The sequence below is a fragment of the Phacochoerus africanus genome, chromosome 2, assembly GCF_016906955.1.
Source record: "Phacochoerus africanus isolate WHEZ1 chromosome 2, ROS_Pafr_v1, whole genome shotgun sequence".
NCBI classification, from domain to species: Eukaryota; Metazoa; Chordata; class Mammalia; order Artiodactyla; family Suidae; genus Phacochoerus; species Phacochoerus africanus.
The window spans coordinates 130,526,974-130,542,608 of NC_062545.1; the positions used below are offsets into that span (position 1 = coordinate 130,526,974).

Here is a 15,635-nt window from a genome sequence, read left to right on the forward strand (position 1 = left end):
GCCACTGGCCTACACCAGAGCCACAGTAATGCAGGATCTGAGCCTCGTCTGCAACCTACACCACAGCTCACGGCAACGCCGGATCGTTAACCCACTGAGCAAGGCCAGGGACCGAACCCGCAACCTCATGGTTCCTAGTCGGATTCGTTAACCACTGCGCCACGACGGGAACTCCTGTCCTTATCTTTCTAACTTACTTCACTGAGTTTGATGGTCTGTAATTACATCCATGTTGCTGTGAATGGCATTATTTTGTTCTTTTTGTTATTTCAGCCTTATTCTTTAAAAATAGTTTATGTCGGAGTTCCCGTTGTGGCTCAGTGGTTAATGAATCCGACTAGGAACCATGAGGTTGCGGGTTTGTACCCTGGCCTCGCACAGTGGGTTAAGGATCCAGCATTGCCGTGAGCTGTGGTGTGGGTCACAGACTCAGCTTGGATCCCTCATTGATGTGGCTCTGGTATAGGCCAGTGGCTACAGCTCCAATTGGACCCATAGCTTGGGAACCTCCATATGCCGTGGGAGAAGCCCAAGAAATGGCAAAAAGACAAAAAAAAAAAAAAAAATTTGTTTATGCTAGGACTTCCCATCATGGCGCAGTGGAAGCGAATCTGACTAGGAACCATGAGGTTTCGGGTTCGATCTCTGGCCTTGTTCAGTGGGTTAAGGATCTGGTATTACCATGAGCTGTGGTGTAGGTCGCAGATGTGACTCAGATCTGGTATTGGTGTAACTCTGGCATAGGCTGGCAGCTGCAGCTGTAGCTCTGATTAGACCCCTAACCTGGGAACTTCCATGTGCCACACGTGAGGCCCTAAAAATAAAAATAAAATAAAATAAAGTAAAATAAAATAAAATAAAAAGGAGATATGACAGAATAAAAGAACTAATGAGGAGTTTCCATCGTGGCTCAGTGGTTAATGAATCCAACTACCAACTGTGAGGTTTCGGGTTCAATCCCTGACCTTGCTCAGTGGATTAAGGATCCAGGCATTGTCATGAACTGTTGTGTAGGTTGCAGATGAGGCTCGGATCCCTCGTTGCCATGGCTCTGGCATAGGCCAGCGACTACAGCTCTGATTAGACCCCTAGCCTAGGAACCTCCATATGCCACAGGTATGGCCCTAGAAAAGACAAAAAAAAAAAGAAAAAAAAGAAAAAAAAAGCAAAGAACTAATGAATTCTTATTTGATTGGTGTCTTAGAGAGAGAACAGAAAGAATGAAGAGGTGGCATTATTTAGGTAAAGAATAGTTGTATATTTCCCAGAACAGATGCAAAATTGTGAATCAAAAATTCAGGAAGCCATAAGTTAGCCCAAGCAGAATGAAAATACGCATATGCCTAGACATATCATATTAAAATTCAGAACACTAAAGACAAAGAGAAAAGCTAAAAAGTAGCAAGGGAACAGTCATCTACCAAAGAAAAAAAAAAGCTAGAACAACGGTAAACTTCTAAACACTAATAATTGAAAACAGAAGAAAAATAACTGTCAATCAAAAACTTTGAATCTAGCATAAACTATTTTTATTTTTAATTAATTTATTTGCTTTTTAGGGCCTCATCTGCGGCATATGAAGGTTTCCCAGGCTAGGGGTCAATTCAGAGCTATAGCCGCCAAACTACACCAGAGCAACAGCAATGCAGGATCCAAGCTGTGTCTGTGACCTACACCGCAGTCCACAGCAATGCCTGATCCTTAACCCACTGAGTGGCCAGGAATTGAACCCACAACCTCATGGATGCTAGTCAGCTTCATTAACCACTGAGCCACGATGGGAAGTCTGAAGGTCTTTAATCAAAATAGAAATCCAGACTTTCCTCTCTCACACTACTGTCATGTAAGGCTGAATTTCCTTGTAATTTTGCTGCTGTAGGCATCTGTCCTTAGGCAGCCCCAACCCTCTGGGTTGCCTCATGCTCAGCCTCCTTCTGCTCTACCCAGCTCCTTATTATTCTAGCTTTGGTTTTCTTGTTGGTTTTTAGAGAGGAAATGAGACAGGGAGTATTCAGGCTAGGCAATCTCTCCTATCTCTTGTGAGACAACTTTGTCTCAAAGAGAATTTCCTCTCCAGGTTTTAATCTTAGTTTAGTGGAATGGGATCCTGCAAGCATCGGGACACAGGACAAAAAACTGAGATTGTTAAACATTTTTAGTCTGTTTATCTTTGCACCAAAATATAAAAAACTAAGTACTGAATCTGAAAATAAATTAAGAAAACTTATTTAATAAAGGGTTAATAGACAAGTATATAATGAATTAAACTAGCCAGAATATCCTAATCTTCTGGAAAAAAATCCTAGTCATTTGCTGATATTATTTTGAGAGACTTCAATGATTCCTACAATGTCTAGCAACTAGAATTTTTTTTTATGTTTTGTCTAGGCTGCTACTGAAGAAGAGAACAGCCATGGTCAAGCAAATGGTATTCTGAATGCTCCAAGTCTCGGTTCACCAATTCGTGTCCGCTCAGAGATTACTCAGCCAGACAGAGATGTTCCATTGGTGCGAAAGTTACGTTCCATCCACAGCTTTGAGCTAGAAAAACGTCTGGCACTGGAGCCAAAGCCAGATACTGACAAGTTTCTTGAGACCTGGTATAGAATAGTTTTTGTTTTTCTTTTCTTTTCTTTTTTTGGAAGCAACTAAGATAGTATTATTATTCATTTCTATTATGTAAAGTTTTTCGAATAAGGAATGCTTGCATTTTTGTAGTAGTGATTTGACTGAGCATGTTCACCCATGTTTTTAATTATCCTCATTCTTTTTTTTTTGTCTTTTTTTGCCTTTTCTTGAGCCGCTCCCGCGGCATATGGAGGTTCCCAGGCTAGGGGTCCAATTGGAGCTGTAGCCACCGGCCTACGCCAGAGCTACAGCAATGAGGGATCCGAGCCACGTCTGCTACCCACACCACAGCTCACGGCAACACCGGATTCTTAACCCACTGAGCAAGGCCAGGGTACGAACCCGCAACCTCATGGTTCCTAGTCAGATTCATTAACCACTGCACCACGACGGGAACTCCCAATTATCCTCATTCTTAATGTGATTTGTCTTCTCATATTGTTATAACTTCTATAACATACAGTCTTTGGCTTTGAGAACTGACTAGTGGAATCGTATCTTCATAACACTAGGTGCAAATTAGATGAACATTTTGAGGTGATATTTTTTGGAAGATGGTCTTTTTTTTTTTTTTCCTGCCTTTTTAGGGCCGCTCCCATGGCATATGGATGTTCCTGGGCTAGGGGTCACATTGGTGCTACAGCTGCCGGCCTACACCACAGCCACAGCAATGCCAGATCCGAGCCGTGTCTGCAACCTTCAACACAGCTCATAGCAACAGGATCCTTAACAGACTGAGCAAGGCCAGGGATCGAACGAACCCGCAACCTCATGGTTTGTAGTCAGATTAGTTTCCACCACGCCAGGATGGGAATGCCCTGATCTCTTTTATTGGAATGGAGAAGGTGCAGTGTAGAGTTACAGAGGGCATGATAAGGATGGCATTAGGCAAGAAGGAGGGGAAGGTACCTGAAGTAGGGGAAAAAGTAATTTAAATGCAAGTTATAGGCAGTTCAATTCAAGTGCTATAGGAAAAAAGAGACATGAATGTTGATCATTCTACTGGGAAAGAAGGAAAGATGGAACTTTGGAGAGCTATGTATAGGTAACAACTGTTTGTAGTTCATGGTTATGAGGCCCAGTACCTCCAATTTTGATAACAGAAGACTAAAATGAAACTTTAAAAAGAACTTAGGACATATTTATGAACTGTAGAAGGCTTCAGTAATATTAAGGCTTTAATAATAGTCACATCCTTCACTGTACATCCCTGGTGGCTGCTATTAGCAATGAAATATGAGGTTAGAAGGGCCATGTATTTGACTACATAGTAGTTACTGTGCCTGAAGACAGTTTAGCTGCTTCTGGCCTAGTCCAGTCTTGTTTCCATTTAAAATAGTACTCTATAGCTGTGTATTCTTCCTCATATAGTAATCATTCAGTTTCACAGCTGTGTGATGTAAGCTTGTGTCTACACATTATTGTTGCTTGCCCCTCAGCCAGCATAGAGATTTGTACAGTGTCAGCCGCCTTTTTAATTCAACAAAACCAAAAATACATGCTGAAGCTCCCAAACCACCAAGGTCACTTCCTCCCTGCTATGTGGAGCTCTTTATGCAGAATGGGCGGGGTGTGGTTGAAAGCCCTGCCTTTGAAGGGGTTTGCCTGAATGAGTTTACATTTCTATACCTCTCTGAAGATAAAACAAATGAGATGCCTATTTGCCTGATGTTTATCAGCTTCCACATTTCCTTTTGTAGGACTTCTTTCAGGCCAAAAGCTCCTTGGTATGTTATCCCCCAGTTCCCTTGACAGAGCAGAGGGCAGTGTGATTGAGTTGGCAGAGCAAAGGTGAAATGGGTCACCTGGTTAGCCTGGTTAGGCTTCTTTCCTCTGCCCAGCATCAGGAGAGACATCTCCCTCCATGGGCTCCATGTTCCCAAACAGATTCATGGCATATGGAGAAGAGCATTGTCAGCCTATGAAACATTCCTTATGCTTTGTCCATATTAGTTTCTCTCATCTTCGTAGAGCTTAGAGGTAATATAACAGGTATTTCCCTAGGACAAATGAGTAACTTGTATTCATTTTCTTAAGCTTGGAGAAAATGCAGAAAGATTCCAGCGCAGGAAAGGAAGTTCTTCTCCCTGCTCTGCTGCATAAGCCTTGTGTTCCTTCTGTGTCCCGCACTGACCACATCTGGCACTATGATGAAGAATATCTTCCAGATGCTTCCAAGCCTGCCTCTGCCAACACCCCTGAGCAAGCAGATGGTGGTGGCAGCAATGGATTTGTAGCTGTTAACCTGAGCTCCTGCAAGCAGGAGGTTGATTCCAAAGAATGGGTGATTGTGGATAAGGAACAGGACCTTCGGGATTTTAGGACAAATGAGGCTTTAGGTCATAAAACAACTGGAAGCCCTTCTGATGAAGAGCCTGAAGTACTTCAAGTCCTGGAGGAATCGCCTCAAGATGACAAACTCCGATTAGGTCCTTGGGCAGAAAATGATCATTTAAAGAAGGAAACCTCAGGTGTGATCTTAGCACTTTCTAGAGAGTGCCCAGCCACTGCTGCTTCAGAACAATACACAGATAGGCTGGAACTCCAGGCTGGAGCTGCTGGTCAGTTTATTGCAGTTACACCGACAAGTCCAATGGAAGCGCAAGCAGAGGGACCCCTTACAGCGGTAAGTGATTTGCTCTTGTCATTTTTCTGTCATTAACTCAAGACACTATTAAGAAAAGACTAATAGTAGTTGATCAACTAAGCTTCATAGGCAGAGGCCTAAGTTTGGCAAATAGTTGTAGAGAGTGATGTCTGGACTAAATTCTGTAGTCTGTCTTCCGGTGTGAAATTTCTCCAGTGAGGTTTTCTGTCTGTTTAGCAGCCTAATACACAAAATGTCCTTATAACCCAATTTCAGAATAACATTTATAATTAGACCACAAGCACTATTTCTGTGTGTGTGTGTGTATAACATGATTTTTAAAAAAAATTTGTTATTCTACACATTTTGGATCTCTACATTATAAATGTGGTGAGGAAGGAATACATATAACCATTCCTGGTTTTTACTTTATACTGTACACTGTTGCCAGGTCTCATTCTTTTTGTTCCCTTTCTCCTTCATAACCTTCACCCAGAAATTTCTCATATCTTACCTTCCTCTTAAACAATAGCTTTCCAGGAGCTTCCTTCATGGCTCAGCAGTTGATGAACCCAACTAGAATCCATGAAGATATGGGATTGATCCCTGGCCTCAATCAGTGGGTTAAGGATCCAGAGTTGCCCTGAGCTGTGGTATAGGTTGCAGACACGGCTCAGATCTGGCGTTGTTGTGGCTGTGGTATAGGCTGGCAGCTGCAGCTCCAATTCAACCCCTAGCCTGGGAACTTCCATATGCTGCAGATGTGGCCTTTAAAAAAAAAAGGTTTTCAAGCTTTAATGTCCATTTTTATAAAATAGAGTCCCAGCCTCACTTCCAGAATTTCTGCTTGTGTAGGTCTAGGATGGTAAAACCCAGGAATCTGCATTTTAACAAGCGACTGAAGGCAGTTGTGATACAGGCCTTTTGCAAAGAAACATTGTGAGGAAGCTCTACTCTCAATTTGGAAATTTATCTAGAGATGCCTATTAAGCGTCTTATCAGTAAACACTGATGCCCTCTGTAACTGTGTGAGTCCAACAAAAGCCAGATATAGAAGCAGTAAGGAATTATAAAAACCTCAGGTGCAAGTAGGTATGCCTGCCCTTAACATAGGTTTCCTTAAATTCCATAATCATCTAGCAACTGTCTCTTCCAGCTCAATTGTAACAACATTGTCACCCAAGTTGAAATGTTTTCTGTTAAAAAGACTTCCATATGCAGGTGTAAAGCAGTAAGAAAAGTTAACAAAATTGGATTTTTGTGTACAGCTCTGGAAGAATTTACCTGTACTTCAAAACAGGTAAATAAATACTAACCTCTTTTTTCATCAGAGATAGTTGGTCTTTCTTCCTTTCCTAGGACTGTACTGTACAGTTACACAGGTTGTTGACTGCATAAACTGGCTAAGCCAAGGGACCAAGTTGGGGCTGAAATCTAACCCAAACTTTGTAGCCAAACTGTGCATCTTTGTGCAGGGCTGTTTCCTCTTCGAGGGGCATCTTTTTTCCAAATTGTACAAAGGTTCCCTGTGGGCTAGAGGCAGATCCTAATGCCTCCTTCCCTTCCCTGTGTTTCTTTTACCGCTCCACCTTCCTCTTTCCATTAATTTCCTCTTTCCACCTTCCTAGATTCAGTTTCTCCTTTTCTTTGACTCTATTATTCTGTACCATTATTATTTCTCTGACTCTGCTAGGTACTCACTGTTGCTCAAGTATTTTATTTATTTATTTATTTTATTTTATTTATTTATTTGCTTTTTAGGGCCGCAGCTGTGGCATATGGAAGGTCCCCAGGTCAGGGATTAATCTGAGCCACAACTGCAACCTATGCCATAGCTTCAGCAGTGCCAGATTCTTTAACCAACTGGTCTAGGCCAGGGATTGAACCCTGGCCTCCTCAGTGACCTGAGCTCCTCCAGTCGGAATCTTAACCCACTATGCCACAGTGGGAACTCCAAGTTTATATATATATATATATATTTTTTGGTCTTTTTGCCTTTTCTAGGAGATTCCCAGGCTAGGGGTCTAATCAGAGCTGTAGCCACTGGCCTACACCAGAGCCACAGCAACGAGGGATCTGAGCCACGTCTGCAACCTACATCACAGGTCACGGAAATGCCAGATCCTTAACCCACTGAGCAAGGCCAGGGAGCGAACCCACAACCTCATGGTTCCTAGTCGGATTCGTTAACCACTGCACCATGACGGGAACTCCTCCAAGTTTATATCTTTTTCATTCAGCCTTGTTTCTTTTTTATGGTGGTGAGAAAGGAAAATGTCCTGTTATCTTAAAATATGAAGGAACTCTAAAAATAGGCAAAGCAAAAGTTTATCTGTGTTACAGGTATAGTTGGTGTTACTGTGGGAACTTTAGCACTCTCTAATTCTCTTTATTTCTTAGTACAGATTTGTTAGTCTTGTTTAGGACTTTCCTCATCTATATACGTGAACCACTAGTTATCAAATTGCATGTATAAATTTTTTAGCTAATTATTTTGAAAGATGGGTAAATTTGCTAGGTTGAAAAGAAATTGGTTTGGAATTATTTTTGGAAATTAGATTTTTTTCCCCAGAGTAAACAGTTATGAATTTTTCCCACTACTAATCTCTTCTAAAAAGATGATGAACAGCATAGATTTATAAGGAGAGAAATAAGACTAAGCTTTGGCTTACAGGAGAGAGAAAAATTGTTTTGATTAGCAAATGGAAAGACAAAATTAAACTGGCGTAATGAACAAATGTAGAGAAGACAAAATAACTTGAATTGCTTTCAAAAGAAGTCTAACTACTGGTCCAGAATGACAGTAATTGTAGTTTTACATGGTGGTGGGTAATCACCGTTTGTAGGGAGAAGGTTGGACTTGAATTGTAATGTGGAAATGGAAGGGTTATACCTTACAGAAGCCCCATCATGGCAGATTGCACCACATGATCACTTGGTTCTCGACAGTCTTTTAGAAAGGCACTGCTTCCTTTTAGTAATACCTTTGGAAACAGTGTAAATGTGACTGGGGAATTATAATACCATCTGTATGTATGTTACCTATTGCTTTGTAACAAATGACCCCAAATTTAGCAGCTTTAAACAACAGTTTTTGTTTCATACTTTTTCTGAAGGTTGGGAATTCAGGAGTGGCTTAGTCTGATGGTTCTGGCTTGGAGTTTCTCATAAGGCTGATGCCAAGCTGTCAGCCAGGGAAATCATGATAAAGTTTGACTGGGGTGGAAAGATCCACTTCAAGCCCACTCACATGGTTGTTGGCAGGCCTTGGCTCCTCACTGGATGTTGGCCAGAGGCTTCAGTTCCTCACTGTGTAGGCCCTGCATACTTGACATGGCAGCTGGCTTTTCCAGTGAGGGAAGAGAGACAGAGATGGGGGAGGAGAGAACACCCTCCACTAGATAGAAGGTACAGTGCCTTTTTTTTTTTTTTTTCTTTTTAGGGTTGCACCTGAGGCATATGGATGTTCCTAGGCTAGGAGTCAAATCTGAGCTACAGCTGCCAGCCTACACCACAACCACAGCAATGCAGGATCCAAGCTGTGTCTGTGACCTTTACTACAGCTCACAGTAATGCCAGATCGTTAACCCACTGAGTGAGGCCAGGAATAGAACCCACATTCTCATGGATACTAGTTGGGTTCATTACCACTGAGCCATCAAGGGAACTTCCACAGTGTCTTTTATAACCTGGTTTCAAAGGGCATATCATCATTTCTGCTATATTCTATTGGTCATACAGACCAACCATTCCTCACACCAGGGGATTGTCAACATACTGAAGGACTGCTCATTGACTTGCTTCTCTGACTATATTTATAGGAATTACAATACCAGTACTATAAGATTAAGATCAGCAGTTGATTGCATTGACTTAAGTCTTTTCTTTTCAGTCCTTCAATTCTATGAAGTGTCTGCTAAGTTCCAGGCTTTATGCTGTACCTCAGGGATAAACAGTTGGCATCAACCTGTTAGGTTGACAGTGAAGTCCTACATCTGAAAGTTTACCTTAAACAACATGAAGTGATTGTGCTGGAGCTGTGTACCCAGTTAAGGACACAGATAAATCTGCCTATAGGAGAGTGCAATATTTGTTTCAATTTTCTCAACTCTTAATTTCTAATTTTATTTACTGTGGTGAAGATACATTATTTTCATAATTGGGGAGGAAAGAAAAAATTTTAAATCTTTCTGGGAATGTTAAGAAGTATTTCAAAAAATAAGAGGACTTTGAAGGAGGATTAAGTTTTCTAGAAGGAGATGCAGAAGTGTCAGGCAAAACACACAGCATGTGCAAAGGCACAGAGGCTTGAAACACTGAAGTTCGGAGTATTTACACGGTCCAGAATTTAGGGCAAATGAAGGGGGCTGAAGATGAGCTGCAAAAGAAAGGTGATAGTCTTGGCCTTTTGTGCTGAGTTGTATGGGCTGCGGGACAAGAAACTGTGCCAGGGTTGAGGGCGGAAAGTAATTTGCTCTTTGGGAGCCATGTAAGGGAAAACGGGTGGCCAGTGAGGAGGCTTTGGCAGTAGTCCAAGAAAATGTAAGGGGTTGAACTTGAACTGTCAAAATTGCAATGAAGACTTGAGACATTTCAGTGGTACAACTTACTTGAAATAGTAGTTTCATGTGGCTTTTCCAGTGTCCCACTGAATATTTGGAGCCCTTTTATAAACTGGAATGACTGAAAGCTCATGGAGTTACTGAGCGCCTCCACTGAAAAATGGGTCATTCATGTAATATTTTAGTAGATGTATGCTTTAATAAGTGGAAGGGTAAAGACTTTTGGTTTGATTACCACCTGATTAACTTCTTGAAGTGGATTTTTTTTTTAGCAGAGTAAGCATCACCATACCACTTTTATTTTTTTAATTAATTTTTTTTTTTAAGGGCCACACCTGTAGCATATTTAAGTTCCCAGACTAGGGGTCAAATTGGAGCTGCAGCTGTTGGCCTCCACCACAGCTACAGCAACTCCAGATCTGAGCCACATCTGCAACCTACACCATGGCTCATGGCAATGCCAGATCCTTAACCCACTGAGCAGGGCCGGGGATCAAACCCGCATCCTCAAGGATACTAGAAGTGTTCTTGACCCCCAAACCACAGTGGGAACTCCCTGGAAGTGGATTTTTTAGCAGATGCATGTGCATTGACTGGGCAGTGGCCAAATGTCCTCTGTCTAACCATGAATATCTATTTTTGATCTAGAAAGTTTTGTCATCATAATTACAGGAAAGTTTTTTTTCTAAGAGATTACATCTCTGGAATTATATATGATAATATAATTAAATCTGTGAACAGTCAGAAAAGACCAGAAATTGGATGGACCAGCTTGGGAAGTAAAAAAAAAGCCCATTTGTGACGTGTTCAAAAATATACTGGACTATCACTTGGGAGAGGCTTCGTGGAGGAAATCCAAGCATCCAGTGGTTGATTGACTCATATATTCAACATTTACTGAGCATCTACTCTGTGTCAGGTGCAGTGCTAGTCGTCAAGAATTCAAAGCCCAGTGAGTCTCCTTATTGACTTAAGTGTTACAGATGCTGTGGTAGAAATCTATAGATTATAGAAGTTGGGGATAGTTGGACTAGATTTGCCCCCAGAATGTCTTCCAAGATTGTATGAAGGGATTTGAAAACTGACTGTTAAATCCTGTAGCCTCGTATGTTATATATAATTACAGATGAGCCAAGAAATATTTTTATTCCAGTCTGTCTTTTCTGGGACTTCTATTCTTTGGGTGTCAGTTGCGACTTATTTATAATTCCTAGTACCTCTACAAAAATTTTATAGCTTTAAGCTCCGTTAAATATAAACTATTAATAATGACTGGCTCTGAGGGGTAGGATAACAGGGGAAGGGAAAAAACGACTTTTACGTGTCATTTACATAGGTCTTAAAGCTTTAGGTTTTCTGTTTTACCCACCTTTGTAGCAAAGACTGCCACCCTCTCCATCCCTCACCCCCCCCCAATCCACCCTCAGATCTATCTATATAAGCCAAACCACAATATAATGGCATTTTTAGCAAAAGTAACCAACATAAACGTGGTAAGAGTAAGCAGTAGGGGTAAAGAGTGAGAGAGTGAGACATTCTGTTAGCATTTATGGCCTCCTTATATTCAGATGTTACCACAACTGTGTACTGTCTTTATAGAAATAAAAATTTGGTACATAAAAACATTGTTGAGGAGTTCCCTTTGAGGCTCAGTGGTTAACGAATCCGACTAGGAACTGTGAGGTTACGGGTTCGATCCCTGGCCTTGCTCAGTGGGTTAAGGATCCGGTGTTGACGTGAGCTGTGGTGTAGGTCGCAGACACGGCTTGGATCCTGCGTGGCTGTGGCTCTGGCATAGGCCGGCAGCTACAACTCTGATTGGACCCCTTATCTGGGAACCTCCATATGCTGCAGGTGCGGCCCCAGAAAAGACAAAAAAAAATTGTTCAATAATAGTAGTTTAATTTTAGTCATAAGTTTTTGTTTGTGTTTTTAGGGCAGCACCTGCGGCATATGGAGCTTTCCAGGCTAGGGGTCGAATCAGAGCTGTAGCTGCCAGCCTACACCACAGCCACAGCAACACAGGATCCGAGCTGCATTTGCACCCTACACCATAGCTCATGGCAATGCCAGATCTTAACCCACTGAGCAAGGCCAGGGATCGAACCCACATCCTCATGGAGACTAGTCAGGCTCATTAACCAATGAGCCACTATAGGAACTCCTAGTCATAATTTTTGACACTAATATAAAGCATTAAATAAAGATGCTTTAAACAAAAGAAGTCTATAGAGGAATTTGGCCCAAAGAAATTTGAATTTTTTTTTTTTTTTCAGAGCCACACCTGCAGCATGTGCAAGTTCCCAGGCTAGGGGTTGAATCAGAGGAAGAGCTGCTGGCCTACGCCACAGCCATGGCAACATCAGATTTGAGTTGTATCTGTGACTTTTGTCGCAGCTTGCAGCAATGCTGGATCTTGAAGCCACTGAGCAAGGCCAGGGATCAAACCCACATCCTAATGGATAGTAGTTGGGTTCATTCCCAGTGAGCCACAACAGAAACTCCTAAAATTTAATTTTTTTAATAGGCCAGGAATTTGTTCCTATAACTCAGTCATTCTTGGCTATAGTAGAAACCAATAAAATATTGTACTACCTATATCTCTTCTAAATTATTTGTCAGAAACCAAAATGAAATATTGCTATTTCATATACCACATACCTTTCATTTGAAAGAGAGACTATTTGGTATGAATGTTGAATTTCCCAAAGTTTTATTATCTTAATAGCATTACTATCTTTGAATGAGATAAAAGGAAAGGATCATTTGTAAGTTAAAATGTAGGTAGTTGTTTTCCAGTTTACTGTCTCTTGCTGTGTGACAAGTTGTAAACATGTAAAAAATAATGAGGCTGCTTTATCTGAACTAAAAAAGTAGTGAGATTGATGTTAGTCAAATTCAGTGCAAGGCATTAATAAAAATAAGGAAATAGGAAAGAAATAGAAAACATTAGGGTTATATTTTAATTCTGTAGAAGGCATACTTGATACAGTTCCAGAACAGAGGAAAGGAAATGACTGAATTCATGCCTGAATGAAATATTTGTGAATTATAGAACTCAATAAAAGATGCTTATGGCTTCCTGGAGATCAGTAATTTAGTCTATTTGTAGAGTGTCCTTAGTTATACTCAGAGGTAGTGTGCTATTCTCTATGTGCAGCTATTGATCTTTGGTTTTTCTCCTTTTATCTTGATAATGTTTTTTTTTTTTTTGCAGATTTGGTTTTCCAGACTTCATTTGAGAGTGTGTAGTACATGTCAATAGGCTATGCTGTGCAGGATTTTCAAAATCTTCGAGTCCTGCCTCTGACTTTTTTCTGACTGTTTTTCTTCATTTGTGAAATGTGTGTTAATAAAAGTACTCAATTAAAATACCAGGCAGATATGAAATGAAACAATAAAAATGATTTTAGCAATATTTTATAAATTTAAAGTGTTACATAAATATTATGTGACAGTAATTTATGCAGTTTATCATAATTGCTCAGACTTTTTTCAAGAAAAGAAATACTCTTGTCTGGTGGATCACATCTTTTCTATATACTCCCTTTTTTTCATAACCATACGTGTGTGTACATTATATCCTGAGGCTAGCTGAGTTAGGCTCAGAAGTACATTGATTCCCTAGCTTCAATCTCAGAAGCCCAGTGGAATGTTATTTTTATAAATACTGCTGAGTTTTTGTGGCTTTTGTACTTGGAGCTACGTATAGTAATAATATGACCATTGGTTTATTTTGAATGTAAATATAGTCATCTCCCTTGTTATTTGGTATTTAACATAATTTCACATCTGCTTTTCTTATCACCATCACAGTCAGATCTTAAAAAGTAAATTTTGAAGAGTAAGTACAAATTTTAGGTTTCAATATCACTTTAAAAAATGTGAGAAAATTGCCATCTGCCTGAATACATTATAGAATGAAAGAGAGGTATGGGGTGACTTCCTAAAGGGTGACAGCACCAATAGGTCATTATCGGTCTAGGCTTATTGTGAGAATTCAAGTCTGAATCCAGCCTGTCTTGGATTAACCTGACAGAGTCTCTGAACACTGGTTCCATTCTCCTATGCAGTTTATAATAATTGCTCAGACTTACGATATCATAATTGCTTAGACCATTAGTTAGGTGCTTTCTCCCTGGGCTGGGCTTAGGGCAAGCTTTTTTACATGTTCTTAAATTAAATTGTATTCCTGACACACAGAGAAAAGATCTAAACAACCTCTCTGACTCTGGAACCAATTGGATTTCTTGGTGTCATTGGACTAGAGGTTAAATCTCCTATGACAGGTCCACTTTCATTTTGTTTTGTTCTTTTTTTTCTTTTGGCTTTTCTAGGGCCGCTTCTTGCGGCATTTGGAGGTGCCCAGGCTAGGGGTCTGATTGGAGCCGTAGCCACCAGCCTATGCCAGAGCCACAGCAACTCAGGATCCGAGCTTCGTCATCAACCTACACACAGCTCACAGCAACGCCGGATCCTTAACCCACTGAACAAGGGCAGGGATCGAACCTGCAACCTCATGGTTCCTAGTCGGATTCGTTAACCACCGTGCCATGACGGAAACTCCTCATTTTGTTTTGAATTCAGACTAATTTCCATAGTTTTATTAGAACTTAGGGGCATCATAAAGTGATTTATTTAATTTCTCAAAAAGCCTTTTTCCTTACTAGTTTATGTGGTTGACATGCTCTGCCTCCTCACACATCACTTTTAACAAATGTGAAGATGTAAATGTCTTTAAGAAAAGACATTCTTGGAGTTCCCGTCGTGGCGCAGTGGTTAAAGAATCCTACTAGGAACCATGAGGTTTCAGGTTCGATCCCTGGCCTTGCTCAGTGGGTCAAGGATTTGGCGTTGCCATGAGCTGTGGTATAGGTTACAGACGCAGCTTGGATCCGGCGTTGCTGTGGCTGTGGTGTAGGCCGGCGGCTATAGCTCCGATTCGACCCCTAGCCTGGGAACCTCCATATGCCGCGGGAGCGGACCTAGAAAAGGCAAAAAATGAAAAGACATTCTTATTAAATATTTAATCATATTTGCATAGAATTGAAAGGTCTTCTGTGGAAAGAGGGTAGAGTTTCATTTATTGTAGCCTTGACCTTAAAAAATTAAAGAAGGTATAAAATATTAGTGAATATCTTTGTATGGTTGCTTATAGGAAGATATAATATTCATAACAGTATTTGACAGAATTTATGGGAAGCAACAAAATGCATGTAAGTTTGGAGTTTTTTCAGCTTACAATAATTTGCAGTAATTTCCCCTCGTAATCCTGTATCTAGATTCTGGCAGGAAATAGCTGGCACATTCAAAGGGACTTGGAGAAAACTTATTGAAAGGAACTTTTTACAGATGTGGGTAGAGTTTAAGAGAGCTAACAGGAACAGCAATAGAGGGAGCCATTCCCATTCTGAGTCCTGAAAGAGAAAGAAGAGGGGCAGAACCTGGTAAGGGTCATACCTCTGGGAGCAGGGCCATGTGACAGGAGCTATGGCCAGGAGTGGTATGCTATAGCTCCTACCAAAGCTGCAGTCCCTTGGGAGGAGGCTGAGAGAAGAAATACCCAGATATTTCTCTCCTCCAACTCTCTGATGCCGTGTTGGTGCTGCCCATTGGGCAAACCCAACCAGAAACCAGAAGGAAAGGGAGCCTAGATAGTACAGTGTGTAGAAGTCAGTCTTTCAGGGCACAGAATAGGCTAGAGAAAAGGCAGGGATGATAATCCAGGGAGACTGTTCTGTATAGTTCCCGAGTAGGGGAACTTGAGTATCATGCATTTTTATTCAGAATTGTTCACTTTAGGGAGTTCCTGTCGTGGCTCAGAGGTTAACGAATCTGACTAGCATCCACGAAGAAGC

The 15,635-nt window shown here is 41.0% G+C and overlaps 1 protein-coding gene across 5 annotated transcripts in view; it reads left to right on the forward strand.

Annotated features, from left to right (window-relative positions):
- Positions 1–15,635, forward strand: part of TTBK2 (tau tubulin kinase 2) — a 149,964-nt gene that overhangs the window by 124,824 nt on the left and 9,505 nt on the right. For 4 of the 5 annotated variants that reach the window (XM_047766568.1, XM_047766569.1, XM_047766571.1 and 1 more), the window contains 2 exons: positions 2,389–2,600; positions 4,666–5,254. In XM_047766568.1, the coding sequence (XP_047622524.1) occupies positions 2,389–2,600; positions 4,666–5,254 (801 nt within the window). Of the gene's footprint in view, positions 1–2,388; positions 2,601–4,665; positions 5,255–12,994; positions 13,183–15,635 lie in introns of those variants that run through there. The other variant, XM_047766573.1, reaches the window with a different exon arrangement.